The 17,590-nt window shown below is 39.9% G+C and overlaps 1 protein-coding gene across 16 annotated transcripts in view; it reads right to left on the bottom strand.

Annotated features, from left to right (window-relative positions):
- Positions 1 to 708: 708 nt before the first annotated feature.
- The window catches only part of LDB2 (LIM domain binding 2), a 350,201-nt gene continuing 333,319 nt past the window's right edge, over positions 709 to 17,590 (bottom strand). For 3 of the 16 annotated variants that reach the window (XM_085545681.1, XM_085545676.1, XM_015862859.3), the window contains 3 exons: positions 12,454 to 12,577; positions 11,203 to 11,354; positions 709 to 2,038 (listed from right to left, as the gene is read on the bottom strand). In XM_085545681.1, the coding sequence (XP_085401807.1) occupies positions 1,808 to 2,038; positions 11,203 to 11,354; positions 12,454 to 12,577 (507 nt within the window). In that variant the 3' untranslated portion in view covers positions 709 to 1,807. Of the gene's footprint in view, positions 2,074 to 4,762; positions 4,906 to 11,202; positions 11,355 to 12,453; positions 12,578 to 17,590 lie in introns of all 16 variants that reach the window. The other 13 variants (XM_085545678.1, XM_015862863.3, XM_015862861.3 and 10 more) reach the window with 11 other exon arrangements.

The following is a 17,590-nucleotide window of genomic DNA, read 5'->3' as shown; positions in this document are numbered from 1 at the left end:
TCTAGGAGGGTGGGTGGGTGTTGTTGTGCCACAGTACCTCTGCTTATGATTGCAAAGATAAGCAGAAGCAGGACGAGCAGTCTTCTTCAGGGGTGCTGCTCAAAGGAGCTGACCACTGCAGAAGGTGATAATGCTTGTGTCTGGCAACAGAGACCCCCCTCCTTGCTGGCTTATCTGTTGGGCCAGGTATGTCACACCAAACTAAGGAGAAAAACAACCCCACAGAAATGGAGGATAAAAGGCCCTCGCTAAACTGGGGACTTTGGAGACAAACTCCCAAAGACACCTTTGATGGAGAATTCCCTGAGGGGAAAACCTCGTCGGAAGAACCCCCGGGACCGGCTTGCTGCGGAGCTCCCTGGCTGTCTCCCATCCCCTGTGGTGATCAGATGAGTTCCTGAGATCAACGGACCTACTGTGTACCTCGCTGGACTCACGGTGGTGACTCTCTTTTGCTCTCAGCAAAGACTCCTTGCTTATATTTCCTACTTTCCCTGTTGCCTACCTTCCCTTCCACATCTCCCTAAAAACGGCTAGGACTTTAATAAACTGATTGGACCAACATTTGAACTGTTGCTTCTTAATCTCACGCCGGGTATACACATATCAAAGAACCTTGCCTCCCTCCTGTAAATTGGAGCGAGACACTGGTGCATGATCATGAACACAGGCATGCAAAGAACTGTAAACGCAGTATAGAAGAGCACATTTGTTAACACAGTTTATTGGCACACTTATTGGCAAAGCATACATAAAATACGGTTGTATTATATAACACACTGACTCACTGTGTCTTTACATGATGAGTTGAACATATTAATATGTAAATGAAAAAAATTAGTTTCTTTTATAAAGTTTCACATAAATACACTGGAACCCAAAAAAAAAAAAAAAAAAGAAAAAAAAAGAAAAACAAACCAAACAAACGAAAAAAGAAAAAGGTTTGAGGGCTTTACAAAAATATTATACAAGAAATATACTATGAAAAGAAATAACAACAAAGCCAACTCAGGTACAATAATAAAAACACAAAAGTTTTAGATTTATTAAGCTGCCCACAAAGTTAATGGATTACATGGCTTTAAAATATCTGGATCGACAGCAATTTTACAAAGCATAAACTCTCATAGGACTGGGTGTCTTTTTCCACATAAAAATATTTCTCATGTCTTTGATGAAAAAAAGACATTTCTTGTTTCAGGATTTTCATTAAATGATGGAAAGAGTATCTACCGGCATTGGCTACGTGTGAATTAAAAACGCTGGATCCTTTAAACGATTAACCAGTGAAAGAAAAGTCAAAGAAAGAACAAAAGTTACTTTAAATTACTTTTCCTTAAAAGCTGTTTTTGTTTTTTCTTTTTTTTCTTTTTTCTGAAACAAGAAATTCCAGGTGCAAGTCGAAAAGCAGAAAATATTTTACAATTGTAAAAAGTTGTACATAGTTACGTTAATGAGATCCTGAGCACTGATGATTTGGTAAAATATGGCCATTGTTTGATGAGGAAAAAAACAACCCCTCCAATAGAAACGCATCGTCAGAAATTTGCCGTGAAACGCTATTTAAGTTTCAATTATTTTAATGGAGGTCAGTGCCAGTATCGCGCTGTACATGAAAGCTTCCAGGAAACGTATATGGAAGCTTACATGAGATTTTTCTCTAATTAAAAAGAAATCAGATTGATTTAGTTTAGAAATAGATACTGTATCCATTGAAAGGTTTCTTTAGCTTGTTTCGAAGGATGCTGTGAAACAGTAATTAATAACCCACTGACATACACGGCAGTGGGTGCTGCTGCAGAACAACCTATTGGGAAGCTTGTGGTGTGGGGTTTTCAGATTTAGTCTCCTGGTTAGCAGGAGGTTTGCTGTTCCACGGGCTGTTATTTCCCAGTGCAGGTGAATTGTTGAAATCTTCTTCATCATCCATGCCATTTGCTGCATCGTACTGTGTATTCTCTAATCTAGTGATAAGCCTTTCATCTTCGTCTCCAAATTCGCCTCCCATCAGAGTTGGTTCTCCTACCACCATCACATCCTGTGAACAGCACCCAATATTTGTTATATGGAAACCTTGAGAGAGAAAAAATCAACTTGAAAAAATTATGTTAGAGAATCTGCATCTCTTAATTTTGTGACATTTGAACAACAGAGTTAAAAGTGCCTGCACAGTAAGAACCAGGAGACAGGCTTACACTTTGTTTCTAGTTAAAGCGAAATACCATTAGCACAACATCTCTCTAGCCGTGTGCTCATGGCTCTGGATCTCAGGAGCCCAGAAGAGAAAAGCAGGTAGATGGAATTCTTTTTAGGTAAACAAGCAGGCTATGAAACTGCCTTAAAGTCCTGCTTGAGGAATTCAGGCTTTATCCAGTCTTTCTTTCCTGAGCCATTTCATGAGGAAAGGCACCAGGGTGCTTCTCAGTTGCAGCTCTGTGCTACGCATCTTTTAAAACTAGATTTAAAGAAACCACATTTCTTATCCTTGGACTTTTCAAATGTGGAGCACGGCACTCTAATAAAGATGGTAACTCTCTTATCCTAAGCCAGCCAAGCCCTTTTACGCATCCAATATACTTGACATTCTGCTACTTAATTATGGTAATTAATTTAGGTAAAGTTTTCGATAAAAACAATGTTCACACTGATTTGACAATTTGCATAGCTAATTAAGTCATTAGCAAAAACCTGCTGATTGCCAACAAGCCCTGAATTTACCATCTGTTATTTCATGGTGCCTGTCACCTAACTCCATGTAGGCAACCCTGCCGCCAATCTGTGCAGTAAGAGGACCAATCTGTCCAGCTGGTACCGTAAAAGGAAGATGAAGAGGGCTAATTATAATTACACTGATGAAACTAGTAGTCATCAAAAACTGAAGCATGCAAGAAAGAAAGGATTCATCTAATCACTGCTTTAGGTACAAATTGTCCTTCCATGAAAACAAGTAAACCGCCTACTGTACTCCAGTGCATCACAGATTTGCTGCAGTATATCTAAGCAGCATGGGATAGAAAGGTGCAAACTTGAGATTGGAAAGCAAAGGTGCAAAGCCAGAGAGCTCTCTTGTTCTCTCTGAAAATTAGGCTGCTGTGCTAGCCACTACAAGAAGTATGTGGGATGCATATTTTCATGCAGCTCAGGTGGCAGGGCATCAGGTAACATTTGGCTAAAGTGCAGTCATTCCAGATGTCTAGCTTTCTACCTGCTGACTTAACAAGCCCTTCACAGAATCCTAGAGAACAACAGATTCATGTTTTAAAGGATCTGTTCCTCCTTATGAATGTAAAAGCATTTGTGGAAAGGAAACAGAAGACAAATGCTTGCATATAACGCTTTTTGTTAAAATCTGCTGTGTACTTATTTCCCCACAAAACAATACAAATTACTGCCTCTATTTATGCTGCTTCTTGCTATCCCTTAGCAAAGGCTGATATGCTACAGAAGAATGTTTACATCACATCTTCAGCCTGTGCTGCGTGACAAATTTGTGAGTAGATGGCTACTGCTGCATATCTTTTCACATTCTCTACATCTCGTTACTCCACCTATCCATAAAATCCTTTGTTAAATCAAACACGCATAGCTTTGAAACACAGAAGTTTAAAAGACAAAGGTGTTTATAACCAAAAGTCTCTTCTAATTCATTTCAACCCCCTAAACAACAGAAAATGTATAGTGTGCACTGCTGAAGCTGACCTGACCTCAATGCATTGTGAGAGCATTAACGACAAGAGACCTGGCAGAGAGCAAATTGGATCGGAGCGTGCAGTGATACGTCAGGCAAAAAGGACCGCAGTGACTGAGATACGGAATCACAGACCGAGGTGGCAACATCTCCTTTTACTTCAGTGCTTGTGAGCATGGACCCTGATGCTGCCTCAAGCTCTGTGTGTTGCCATACCAGGAAGAGGTCAGCAACTTGGATGAGACTTAGAGAAATGCATCAGAAATAACTACAGGGCTAGAAAAGCTGGCTGGGGAGGCCATGGAAAAGAATTAACTGTGTATTGCATTGTCCAAATGACTGGGAGGGGTAAATATCCTTAATAGCTGCTAGTGCTGAAAGAAAGAGTATTATAAGTCTAGGCCAATCTGAAGTACTAGGGCACTAGGATGATACTAAGTAAATGAAAATGTAACCCCCTGTTGTCACTGATAAGACAATATCCCTGTTGCTGAGAACTGCAGGCTGAGGATTAATGACCCCAGTAGAATAGTGCTAGCTTCACTGATCGGGTCTCCTCACAATGGACTGGGAAAAACCTCAATCTGTGGTAGGGGATGTTCGTGCATCAGTGGGGAGATACTCAGTGACCTTGTAAGTATTTCCATCTCTAATTTCTCAGGCTCTTTGCAAACATTATTCCTTAATTTAATGACACCCACTGAGAGGACAGTTTGCACTTATATTTCTCTCCATGCCACTGAGTCTTTCTCTCTCTCTCTCTCTCTCTCTCTCTGGGAATTAAACTACAATTATATTGAGGTTAGTGGAGTTTTCCCTCATTCTATTTAAGAAACAGATATTACAGCATTAATTACAGGACATTAAAAGTATATATAATATATGTATCTATATATGTATAATCTTGACAATCCTGCTGCTTATACTATGTCAGGCAAAAATACTTTCTCAGGAAGCACACATGCTGGTTCCTCCCCAGAGAGGATTCTGCTCCTCAGACTGAAAAGCTGAAGACCCCACCGAGTGTACCCCATTGAACCTCCACTCACTAATTCCCGTGCAATGACCACCAACCTCTGAGGAGGACTGGAAGTGACTCCTTTTAGAGCCCCTCAATGCTTCTCCTTAAATTGGCCAGTGGGGGTCACTGCTGTTGAATGACACAAGGCTCCATCCCTCCCAGGGTTGAGGCTGCAGCTCTGGAGTGCTCCTAGCTCCTGCTCATGGAGTGAGAAGCAGAATCCAAGAATTAAACCCTAGTCTCTTGCACGCAGCATACACTGCTATGGCCTAGTTATGGTAGCACATATTTGACTAGATTAGTTTAAAAAAAGATTTAGACTGTAGTCACTCAATCTTATTAATTTACTCTGTGATTAGAAACAACATTTTTGGTCAAGGAATGTCTCACGATAGTAAAATATGATTTCAGTGAAGCACTGTAAATAACGCAGTGGCTGTTTTACATCATCCAATAGAAATGTATTATTTTATATTATAACCACAAAGCAGCTTTCATTTGTATCACCCCTTTCGTCCTGCAGTATCCCTAATCACTATCCAAACTGAAGTTGATGCACATAAACTACACACAGATCACTTCAGACACAACTCAAATGCAAGCACTTCTATTTAACAGACCCGTTGTTTCTCAGGCTTCCACTTTTTTTATACCTAGCCTCAACATTTAGCTCCGCAATCCCCAGTTACATAACTAGGCTTTTTAACATGGGATTTTAAAGATCATCCTGTGACTAATCAATGCCTTACTGGTATATGGAGGTTAAAAAAAATAATATTACAGTGAGCAATGTAAAATTCCTCATGCCAATGTCTGCCATCATTGCTTTGTTATTTTATTTTGCTTTGTTGTTAATTTCCTTTGTTAATATATAAACCAGCTCAGGTGTCACAGTCCTCAGAAGTACACAAGAAGTGCTTCACAAGCCTGGAACACCTAAAAACACCTGAAACTATCAAGTCGAAGTTTTAAACAAGCCTCGCGCTCCAAGGACTGAAAATTGTGCAAGTTTTAGAATCCAGCACATCTATAAGTTCAGTCAAAAGAAGAAAGGTATCTATCTATCTCCTCCTTACTTTTTTAGTGATAGTGCTGATTATTTTAATAACTGACTTTGTAACTCCTTGCCACAACAAATATTAATTACTGAGGACCCCACTGTTGCCCTCCACTGTAATGGTCACTACCAAGATAAAAACTTGCCATTTGTGTTGAAATGATCTGTAGAAACAGAACTGACATTTTAATTAGGTTTCAGAGTAAACACTTTCTAGAGGAAAATGGTTATCTTTCACATCTCATCATAGTCCTCCCTGTTAACTTGACATTCTGGCCTTGTTTGGTACATTTTTCTTAAAGTGCAACAACTGGAAAACAATTTGCTCACTCTCATCTGCTTAAGGCTAAATCTCAGATTCTGAATTGCACTGTTCTGAGACACAGTATAATTTCTGACACTAATCTTCTAGCCCTACAACTGCAGCTTCTGTAGTACAACATCCATTACAAAACACCTGAACCTACCCCCTTTTTCTGAAACACGTAAGAGATTGTATTGCTGCCTTTCGCATTAGCAGGTTTATTTATGGATTTGGCTTTCTGAGGAGCTTACAAAGAACTACAAAGAGAAATAGAGATTATAGAGGTATGTAACACATTTAAAGAGTGCAAGGGGGCTTTAATTAAGACTCTGGATGTAACAAAGAACATTTGATTTACTTAGCGGCATGTAGTGATGCTTTATTCTTTCCAACACAAATGATATCTCATTGGGTTCTTGGTTACGGTATTACACGCAACAGGATCTTCATTAGTAAATGAAAGCCTACCAGTTCTATAGAATCCTAGAGCAATGGTTCTTAGAATTTGCAAGAATTGTGGACTGCTGTCACATTTTCAAACTCAAAGAGATTAAAATAGATCGATGTGAATTGTTTTCATTAAACTTAACTGAAAGTGATTTTTAAGCGATATGTCTGCATGGACTGCTTCTGATCATCTTATACCTGTAATCCTCAAATCACAGCGTTGGTTTGCATACAAAGGTCTGGTCTCAAAAGACAGCTTTATTTGAAACAGAATAATAATAATAAAAATTTAAAAAAAAATAAGAAAAGAAATCAGATCTCAACCTGTGAAGAGGCAAGAAAATGGAGCAAAGACATGGAAGAACACTGCAGTTAGCTTCGAATACTAGAGGAAATCCATGAAGTGGAAACGATAAACAATGAGTCACCCAAATCGGATATCTAGCTTTCCTTGAAATTATAAGAGTGATAACATTAGAAAGACAAGCTTTGTGTGACCCTTGCAGGAGGAGTCTTGCCTATCTTTGCTCTCTGTTTGGAGGAAAAAGGTAATCCCAGTAACAATGGGTTGACGTTTTTCCAAAGATCAGATATGATCAAGATCAGGAACAAATCTGAGAGCAGTTCTAATGAATGGAATCTACTGAGACTAAGACAGATGAGTGGACATTTCCTGGGTCCCTGTTTTGTCAACTTACTCTACATCCCAAACAAAAGGGTGTACATTTGTGGAAACATTGAAATTACTCAGCCGGCACCATCAGGAGCCTGAGATAAATATCTCAGCATTTATGCTATTGGATGGACTTCAGTGGCATTTGGTTGTGCTTCCAATGAGCTGCAGCGTATTGCCTCAGCATCTATGCATTCAAGTCAAAAGAATCACCAAACAACTGAAAGGCCAACCTACACACAAGTGTAATCATGTAGCACAGTGGCTAACTACATTTGACTGAAGAAAGCTCCCAATATGTATGAAAGTGTTAAACAAGGGCCTTGGGAAGAAATAGTCCCACTGACAAGAGAAGATGCTGAAGGTCTGCAACCAGTAGCATGAGAACTAACACAAGCATGGAAGCCACATTATATGGAAAATAAGTACAACAGAGTGCAACTGACTGTCATAAAGCAAAACATTGTATTTTATTTAGCAGAGCTGATAAAAAAGCTAGAGATATGAGGACAGCATGAGAGTGACCCTGTAGAAAATACTGATGAGAGTGAGCATGCATATCTACCCACTGTCAGAGACCCTTAAGTTAATTTTGAAGACTATGTCATTAAACACGTATCAGAACATGTGAGCATGGTCAAAGTGCTAATAAATTTAAGGCAACACAAAGGGCACAAACAATACTGGTTGATTAGGTTTCAGTAGCTGAACTTCAAGTTGCAGCACTAAGCTGACCCACACATGGAAATACAACACAATGATTTCACTTTCTAGGTTTGGACTTGCATTGTCAGTGCAGTCCCTGCTTGAAGAACAGATCAGAAAATACACAGGTAGAGGGAATGGCACTAACTCCTATTAATGAAGAAGCAGCTATTTAAGACAAAAACAGCTACATATCAAACTTTGCTTAACATTATGTATTTATCTGAAGATCTGCAAGGTGTCATGGAGAAAATGAGAAACGTCTGAAGCTTCAAACTTTCTCTCAGCCAACAGCACCACAACAGCTTTCAAGTCACTGTCCTGAAAATTTACAGATGTGAAAATCTCATAACAGAAACAGAAGCTAATGGTGTGAGTGAGAAGACTGGATGAGAGATATGCTAAGTTCACCTACTTTGTAGAGTGTACACAGCATTACTGGAGAAGCAAAACTGAATAATTATTAACATTCTAAATCAAGAAACATTGCATAGAGTAGAGGTCAAGGAAATATTCTCTAACCATGATTAATTTACTATCAAAGAGAAAACAACATAGAAGCATAAAACAGACAGGAAATTAGATTCTACAATGGTGGAAAGGCTATATTTGCTAGCTGGAAAGAAACCATTGGAGAGAAAGTAGAAGCTTACATCTGGACTATATGATTTTACATGAATGCAGACGTGGCATGAATATGAGACCATTCCCGAGGTTCTCCAGAAAGGATGATGGGAAAAATGGAGCTGGAACCAGCTAGATTGTTGTGAGCCATGTGGACAGAAGCAGCAGTGGTTTAATTCCTTTATTCCAATAATAACACTTTTAATGCAGAAAGCAAATCATTTCAGAAGTTGAAAGCTTTCCCATGTTTCAAGGTATCTTCAACTGCGTATTAGGAAAACAAAACACTAAGTACTAACTGATTAAGTGAGGTAAAGTTAAGAGAAAGAAACAGGGTATCTCTCTTATGAAGATAAGTTGAAGGACATCTGATAATGACTGGACAAGGGGAAAACTAGAAGAGGGGATTTAGGTTAGATGTTAGGAAGAATTCTTTATTCAGAGAGTAGTGGGGCACTGCAGTAGGCTGCCCACAGAAGCAGTGGATACTCCATTCCTGGAAAAGCTCAAGGCCAGGCTGGATGGGGCCCTGGGCTGCCTGAGCTGGTGAGTAGCAACTCTGCCCATGGTAGGGGGTTAGAACTTTAACCCTTCCAACCTAGGCTGTTCTGTGATTCTATAAAGAGAAAGTAAGTTAATGCCGTCTGCTGCTAACTTCAGAAAGCAACAGCATATCTGCTATAAGAAGGCCCACATGAAAGAATGCATAATTTTGAAGAAACACAGTAACATCTCCCTATTTAACTGAAAAGTGTTGAATAGTTTTACACCAAAATATCATACCACTAAAATTATTTTGAGTTCTGTCTATCCTACAGATTTGCCCAAAAATCATTTCCATCTGGTTTGCTATCTTTGCCTTGGGGAAGATGGGAAGAACTGCTGGTATGTCAAATCAAACAGCTAAGTATTTTCCACTGTGCTAAGCAGAAGAGTCCTAAAAACAGAACCCAATCCTCCATAAAAGAAGAGTTTGGACCATCTCGTTATTTTGGTACAGGAAGCAAACTATGTTGAAAAAAGCACAGCTACTCAGCTTCCTAAAAATCAGTGAAGACTGAAAATTCATCCCTCATATCATGATAAACTTCATCAGGATGCCTCAGATGCTCAATTAATATCCCCATCAGGAAGAGTAGCCTTGACTGCTATGCCTGTCAGGAGTAGCCTCGTAATACCTGAATCAGCTTGAGTATCAGGGGGAGTGACAGACAGCTATCAGAGGGCCCAATTACACTCAAATATATGAGTACACATGGCTGCCACTGAGGCCAACAAAAGTCAACGATGCCTCTCCTGAGAGAGCAGGCCTCAGAGAAGCAGGAGGTCAGACCCTGCCTGCGCTGAATGAAGCTCAGGGCAGAGAGTAGCCAAGATAAAGCGATCTTCCTGACTTTGAAACTTGGAGACAGCAGGGAACCGGGGGGTTGCTCAGTTTTACACCTAATTGCTGTTTTCTCGTAAATATGGTTGATCACTGGTCCAATGGGATTTCTGGCAGACACAGTCAGTGAGGCAGAATGGTCTGTGACATGAGGGGATCAGGTAGCTGGCATTCTGACTGCTTTGTGCTGCCAGAAAAGCCCAGAGTTGCCTATATTAGGGAAAGAATCTGAGTCTAGACATAGGAGCCATGTGAAAATTTTAATATGACTAGGAGAAAATATGAGTTTAATGTACTGAAACTCAAAGCTGTTGAAAGCCAGTGGATTGCTGAATTGGTTGCTAAACAAAAATCTTCATTTCATTTCACCAGTGTTAGTCTACTCCTCTTTTTCATCTGGGTATTCGAGTTTTCTAGGAAGTGACTGCTTCATGCTGACAAAAGGCCTGTATTCTTTGTCAAGCTTCAGAAGAAACCTAGCTCTTTCCTATCTGCTGATGAGAAATCCAATAAAAATCCCTGCATGTTATCCCTGAGATACCACATTATAGTTCCTATACTACCAAATGAATCTCCCTAGCTTTAAAATGCATGAGCTATCTTCTTATTGATTAAGACACATTTTGTCACAATTCAGGGTCAGATTAACCCTATATCGTGACTAAGGCAATAAATGTAACATCGTTAAAATGACAAGAAATGACTTGGTGTTTCCCTACATAATTAGGATGCCAACAGTTACAGCTAGCAGGGGGAATAAACTGAGACCCATATTCAAAGGGATCTATCTTCTGCAAATGGAGTGGTTTGATATAGAGATAACATCTGCAGGCAAATTTACTCATAACTTGTTTTACTTCAGCAACTGAACTCAGCACCAATTAGAGATGAGGTATTAATGGAGAGAGATGAGCAATCTGCTCAAGAATGATAACGCTGCTGCACAGGGGCTCATTCTCACTTAGCAGTGGGTGGGTGGACACTCTCAGTGCTCATACTACAACTGGAAACACAAGGCCCAGTTGAGTCCTACCACCACTGGAAAAACTACTGATGAGTTGGCTCCAGCCCTGAAAACTCATATCCACTCCTCAGGATAGCCCTGTGTGAGCATCGATCATTAAAGCTGCACTGAAGAATGGCTTCTTCACACCTCCCTACTAATTCTTCAGCTTCCATGGTGTACTATGCAAGGTTGCTTTTTGCCTGTTACAGTTTTGCTCAAGAATGCACCTTCTTTACAAAGAAAGAATTAAAGCGCTGTAAGTGATTCAGGCCTAAAAGCAAAGAGAGACTTACAGGTACCTGACTTGATAGACTCAGGTTTGCAGCCGCTGACTTTTTCTTGCTGTTGGTACTATTTGCGTTGTTCCCAGCACTGCTGTTGGAAGTGCTGCTGGTAGAGTTTTTCCTTTTTCTCCGTTTGGTTGTAGGTTGTCTTGTGGGTTCTGCTGCAATACAAGGGTAAGAAGGAAAGCCAATGGCAGATACTGTAAAGTGTTTCAGAAGCACTGAAATATTTTTTATATCTTCTTTTAAATTCACAAGTTTATTATTACTAGTAATAAGTAGATTTAGATATGAACCTTAGAATAATACTCGAACCAAAGCCAGCGGTTTCTGCTTTCAATTTTGTCTAACAGACAAAGTTCATTTTTCCAGATTATCTATAATGATATAAGAAAGTATTTTACTAGTGGGAGTATCACGGTAACAATCAGGAAATTCAAAGGCACTGTGCAGCTTGCTAAGAGTTTTGCTAACCAAAAATCCAGGTCCTGTTCTGATGCAGGTCACAGTCTCAGCTGCCCCAGCCAGAGACAAAGGGACAAGGCAGCTTTCTGCCCTGCTGGCTGCTATCGGTACAGTATATGAGCGAGTAGCATGTAGTTCCCTACTAATGATGATATGGGCTTAATCTTTAAAACTGACACTCACAAGCAACATGTTAAAGAGTGCTGAATGCCAGGTCTGTGTGAATCTTACAAACTTAGACCGAATCAGAACAATTACATAACTTCTCCTAAACCAGAGTAGAATAAAGGTGGCAGCTGCACTTTTCAAAATGTGGCTTTGGCACCCATGCAAACAGACTTAAACACACAGAGCGTTAATAATCTGAGAAAAGGGAGAACTATTATTTTGAGGTGTATGAGGAAAAAGACTAGGTCCAGGCCTGGAAATTTCATTACATGGGTCTCAAAGACAATTAATTATGAATTGTTGCTATAATTTCAGACTCACGGCAGGAAGCTTCCAATGGAGTTAGCAAGCATTTTGAATTCTATCTACATGAGGCTTTTTTTTTTGTTTTTTGTTTTTTTTTGTAATAAATTATATCCTATGCATTTGAGTCTGCACATTCATAGTACTTGCCTTACATTATGTTGCATCAGACTGAAATCATGGAAAATCAGGATCATTTTCAGGAATACTTCTGGAGCAGTGCTAATTGTTATTCGCTTTTCAAACAGATGTGTAGCAAAATTTCCCAGTGTTTTGATATTCTCTTAATTATAAAAGAAATAAAATACTGGCAATCAAACATACCTGGTGGGGCCACCATTCTCTGCCATTTTTGAAACAAGCAAGTCTTCAAGCAGTCTCGAGGACTTAGATTGTAAGTTTTATGTCTTGACATCAGTTCCTGCATTGGCTCCAGTATTACACACAACTGGAAGAAAAAAAAAATCCGAATCAAATGATTTCATCTGATGAGAGATTCAGCTGATCAGTATTTACATAGCTGGAAGGTACATCCATGGCTTTTTTGTTTGTTTGTTTTGCCCTTTGTAACACAGCATGCCTCATATGGCTCAGTTCAATCTGCGCTGCGATTGCAGGATCAAAACTCTGAACTGAGAAAACTTTTGCTCACTATTTGACATCTTAAGTATTAAAAACAAACAAAAACAGATAAACTTCAACATTGGTCTTCCAGACTACACAGATTTTCATGCTTGATTGGCAAAGCTGCAAAACTGACTTAATAAATCATAAAATGCCCACAGCAGGTTATCATTCCAGTACAGCAAATGTACACACAGTGATCTCCTGACCTCCTGCACCCCGCAATAAGGCTTTCTCAAGAAGGAGGGCTGTGAAGACAGTCTTTTATCCTGCTGTTCCATGCAAAATAATTCAAATAATTTTGCTCTCTTCTTGTTATGAGGACCACACATTCTCTTCCCATCACATTAATGACATGTCCAAGAAAAAAGCATTTTATTTTCCTTGTCAACTTGAATGCTCTATTACGTTGAAGCAGAAAATTTCCTGAAGCAAACCCTCTCTTCAAAAACAGTTGCTTCTTATACATTTTCTATCTATCTGCTCACTTAATAATTAAAATCACTGTTCACTGCTTTTTGCTCCTGTTATCACAGCAGATCTAACATAAAGAACAGTGAGCTGGTTTCTATTTCCCCCCGTTTATCACCACAGAATCATTTCCAGTCAACTAAACCTTATGCAAAGTCGCAGAAGACAACAGAACTGCATATGTAACTGAGGGCTTACTCTCACTTGCAAAATCCTTGTTTTCTGGTTGTCCCACATATGAAAAACAAATCTGGATTGGCCTCTAGCTTCCACCTGAAATTTGCAAGGCTGACACACAGGAGGAAAAGGTTCCTTCCTTGTTAACTGAGCACATTTGAGAAAGAAATAGCTGACACAGAATAAACATGGATCCCACATGTCATTTTCAGAGGCATGTGCAAAGCAAAACTGCATTTAAGAGCAGGGGAAGGTTTGGCTTTTAACCAATAGGAGTAGGGCAACAAGTTGGTCAAATTAGCAGAGGCTAGAATGGCCATTGCAAAAGAAGGACAATATAATTTGATTCTTGTTTTGCACAATAGTCCCTTACTGGAATTTAGTAGGTCTTGCTAAAGAAGCACCTTGGATTTCTTTCAGCATGCGAGGTTTTCTTCTGTGCTTTTAAGACACAAAGCAAATTCCTTTCTCTGGGATGCACTTCAGATCAAAGTTTGTTCCATTCTCCCATGCATACTTACTCTCATTCATATAAACAGAGACTCCAAACATGCAGGAAACATGGTTGAATTGGAGCTGCCATGAGGACTAAGAGATGAATTCAGAATTTAAATATTATTATGCATTGGCGCTATCATCTGATAAGCCTTTCATTAACAGCCGTTAAAACAGAGATAGCATAAAGCAGCAGGGAGAATGAAAAGCTCCAGAATGAGGAATTACTTTTTTTCCAACTACAGAAATTGAATCTGCAATTGCTTCATTGACTTATTTTTCTTACGTGGGCTTTTTACATATACTTTTGTGCACAAGCATCTGCCAGGTAATAGACAGAGAGCTACTATCAGACTGCACACTGGGCTCAGGCTTTCCCCTGGTACAACAGTCTACCAAAAATTAAGAGCATCAGGTTCTAAAATGCACGCAGGATCCAGTTTATACAGTGAATGAAATGCTGTATTTTGAGTTCTTATTCAATTTATTCTGTAACCTGCAGGCACTACCTCAAGTTTTGGGTGTGCGTGAGAGAGGCATTTGTGATCATAATTGACACCATTGCTTTGGTTTTCAAAAATCTGGGTTTCTGGCAGGGTAGTCTAAATTGTCTCATTAGGCTCAGATACTAACTAGCATGGAAAAGATAGCTGTGATAATTCTTAACAAACTAGTTAGCCTGGGCAGATCACTCACTCACGCAGCTCCACTGCTGCTAGGACTAAATGTAAATACACATGTAGGGACTTCCAAGATTTCCTTAGGGACACTTTATTCATGACACATTTACTTCTCCATATATATTTATTGTTGGCAACAAAGAGAACGTCTCTTCTTTATCATCTGGCAATGATGTTTCCTATTGTGCATAAACTAATGTGCACTGAGAAGAGCTTTGCAGTCACTGCTGTCTGTGGATCTCTTGGCTAAGTTAGCAGGCCTATAATTGCTTTCATTTCAAACACAAGATTAAAATTGGATACACGCCCAAAACATAGCAAGACCTGACTGACGTTGCACACATGGACTCAAAATGTTGAGCACTGGGGCCCCTGCACTGAGACATGGGACACTATCAACTTCTGGGTATTTAGAAGCTGAACAGGCTCACATGAATTGCTCTTCTGGTTCTGGGGCTGGAGAATTCTCAACCAACTTCTCCCTCTGAAGTCTACAAATTCTAAGGTCAGCCTTGGATGCATGAGTTATAGAAGGGTATTGCTCTCTATATTGACAAGCCCATTTTAAAGGCATTTAGCTCATGGAAGTGGATGCAAATGTAAAGTGAACTGGATTAATGGTGATTGATATTAAATCTCACAGTCTTTTTCCGTGTTGAGACCTGCCCAATATCTAATATTACTCAAAACAAAATCCCTGAAGGAAGAAAAGATCTTGATCTGATTATCTCAAGTTTGAGGTACCTGCCAATGACAATCTGCGTCTTGGTTTTTGCAAAGATATAGGCAAAAAATGCAGGGAGAAGATGCACTTAATATACGGGTTGGCCAAAACCACAGAACATAGAATAGCGTAAGGCTGGAAGGGACCTTGAGAGGCCACCAGTCCCAAGCTCTGCTCCAGCAGGGACACTTGCCCAGGAATGTGTCCTGAGCTCTGCTGCCTTCTACCTCCAGCTGCTGGTGAGCAGGGCAGCTGGCAGACAGCTCTGACTGTATCATTTTACAAAGTGACTCCTTAAAACAAAGCTAACAAAATGTTTTACATACTCCTACATTCATTTGCATACAGAAGAAGCCTGAGGCTTTGACTGTCTATTCCCCGCAGATCTCCCCATCTCACTGTGAGATTCCTTTTCAAAATATCTATTTCAACATTTTTCAAGGACTGGATAATATTAAAATGTACAACCCTTTACTTTAGCACTATAATAATGATATTTTGAACACCAACAAAACCAATTTCTTCTGCAAGTATCTGCACAGCTCAGAACCAGTCACCCAGGAAAATACCCTACAGACTTAGAAGACTTCTGTGCAGTGACAATGTATGATCACAGGAATAATTTCTACATTTCTAGGGACCCAGAACCTTTAATAGCAAAGCCTGACAAGACAAAGTTAGACAGTTCCATGCTCCACACCTAGGCAACACAAAAGGTGGGACTCATTAGCCTGCACACAGGGCCTAGTGCCAACTGAAATGCCATAGGTAACGCTGGATCTGATTCGGCTGATTCCACTGCCCAAGAAAGACACAAGGCTCTGCGTGGATGTTTAAGGCTCTAAAAGCTGTGTTTAGTGCCTGGGCAATGGAGCTAAGTCTAAGATTGAAAGAAAAGATATGCTCCTTAATAGCTTTTGAAATACATATATAAGAACAAAGATCATACTAGAGAAAACACTTTCCCTCTGCAGTGCTATAAGGTACTGAAATAACATGACTCCTAATAACCCAAAATGATTAGAATTAGTTTCCAATCATATTTTGTTACTTGAACTCATCACTGTGATACCTGACCATTGTTGCAGTTTCATGGTGAAGAGCTGTGGGATTTGGTTCTAGAGAGGATCACAGCACTGTACTGTGAGAGAAGTCCCTGGCATGGGAAGTTTATGTTCTTGGATGCCCAGCATACACTGGGCACTGTATATGCATACATTTTGGTGTTGTATGGAGTGTCAGTGACTTTGGTAGAGTTCCATTTGGATCCTACGGACAATTCATCAATTACAGGGCTCACATCCAGCTTGAGAAAATGGTAATGTTATACCCTTGGGGCTCAGGGAAGTGAAAGTAGGGAACATAATAAAGCACATGGCTTTTTGCATTAGTAAAGCACACATCTGGAAGGATTTGATTTATTTTATTTTTGTAATGACTTTTTCTTTTTTTTTTTTAAAGAGAAGACTAGAATTTATAGGTTTCAGAAAGCCGTGTGTTTTAGAAGGGAGTTATACGAGGAGATACCAGAGGCACTGCAGACAGGAGTCAGAGGGTTCTGAGAATATGGATCCACACGTAATTTCCTGTAGTGCTTCAGTTATCAGCAGAGCCAAAATCTGCTTGTGTAAGTAAGGGGTCAGATTCAGCTCAGAGATCTCTCCAGCCACACCAAGAATGCATTCAGCTTTGTGAATTTTGTTCTGATGTTGGCTTTCTGTTCTATTCTGAGAAGAGATGTCTGTTCAGATAGCAGTGAGGATTAGCAGAAAGACCCACACGGAAGCTCTCTTTTACCTTACTTTAGCATGGCATACATAAGCTTACATATCCTATCGCTAATTTAATTTCTGTGTGCCCTCTCAGGGAAGCCTCTCATCTCCACCAGAATTTTCCCAGTTGTTATAGTGAATGCCTGACACACTTCTGGTGAGGATGCTGCAGTTCTGCCAGCTCTGAGCTGCAGGTGGCAGAGCTGACCCAGCTAACAAAGCTCTCCCCCTCCGCACAAGCTACGGAGCACAAAAGATCTGGATCGTTTCAGTTGCTCAATGCCTTTTGCATTTTAAATAGAATTCAGCCTTGAGTCTTGCAATACTTACGTGGTGAGACTGACATAATCACCACGCCAGTTTCTATAAAGAAGGAAACACATTTGGCACTGGACAGACAATGAGTCCCAAGTTTACCAGAAGAAGCCATTCCCATCATTAGCAGTTTTGTCCATATAAAGCAGAAGTTTCACTAGCCACAAGTTAACAGAATTATCTAAAATTTCAAGTTGATGACA

Source organism: Coturnix japonica, chromosome 4, assembly GCF_054131305.1.
Source record: "Coturnix japonica strain WE chromosome 4, WE-NBRP24, whole genome shotgun sequence".
NCBI classification, from domain to species: domain Eukaryota; kingdom Metazoa; phylum Chordata; class Aves; order Galliformes; family Phasianidae; genus Coturnix; species Coturnix japonica.
The sequence above is the reverse complement of the archived record's forward strand: the minus strand, read 5'-3'. Positions and strand labels throughout refer to the sequence as shown.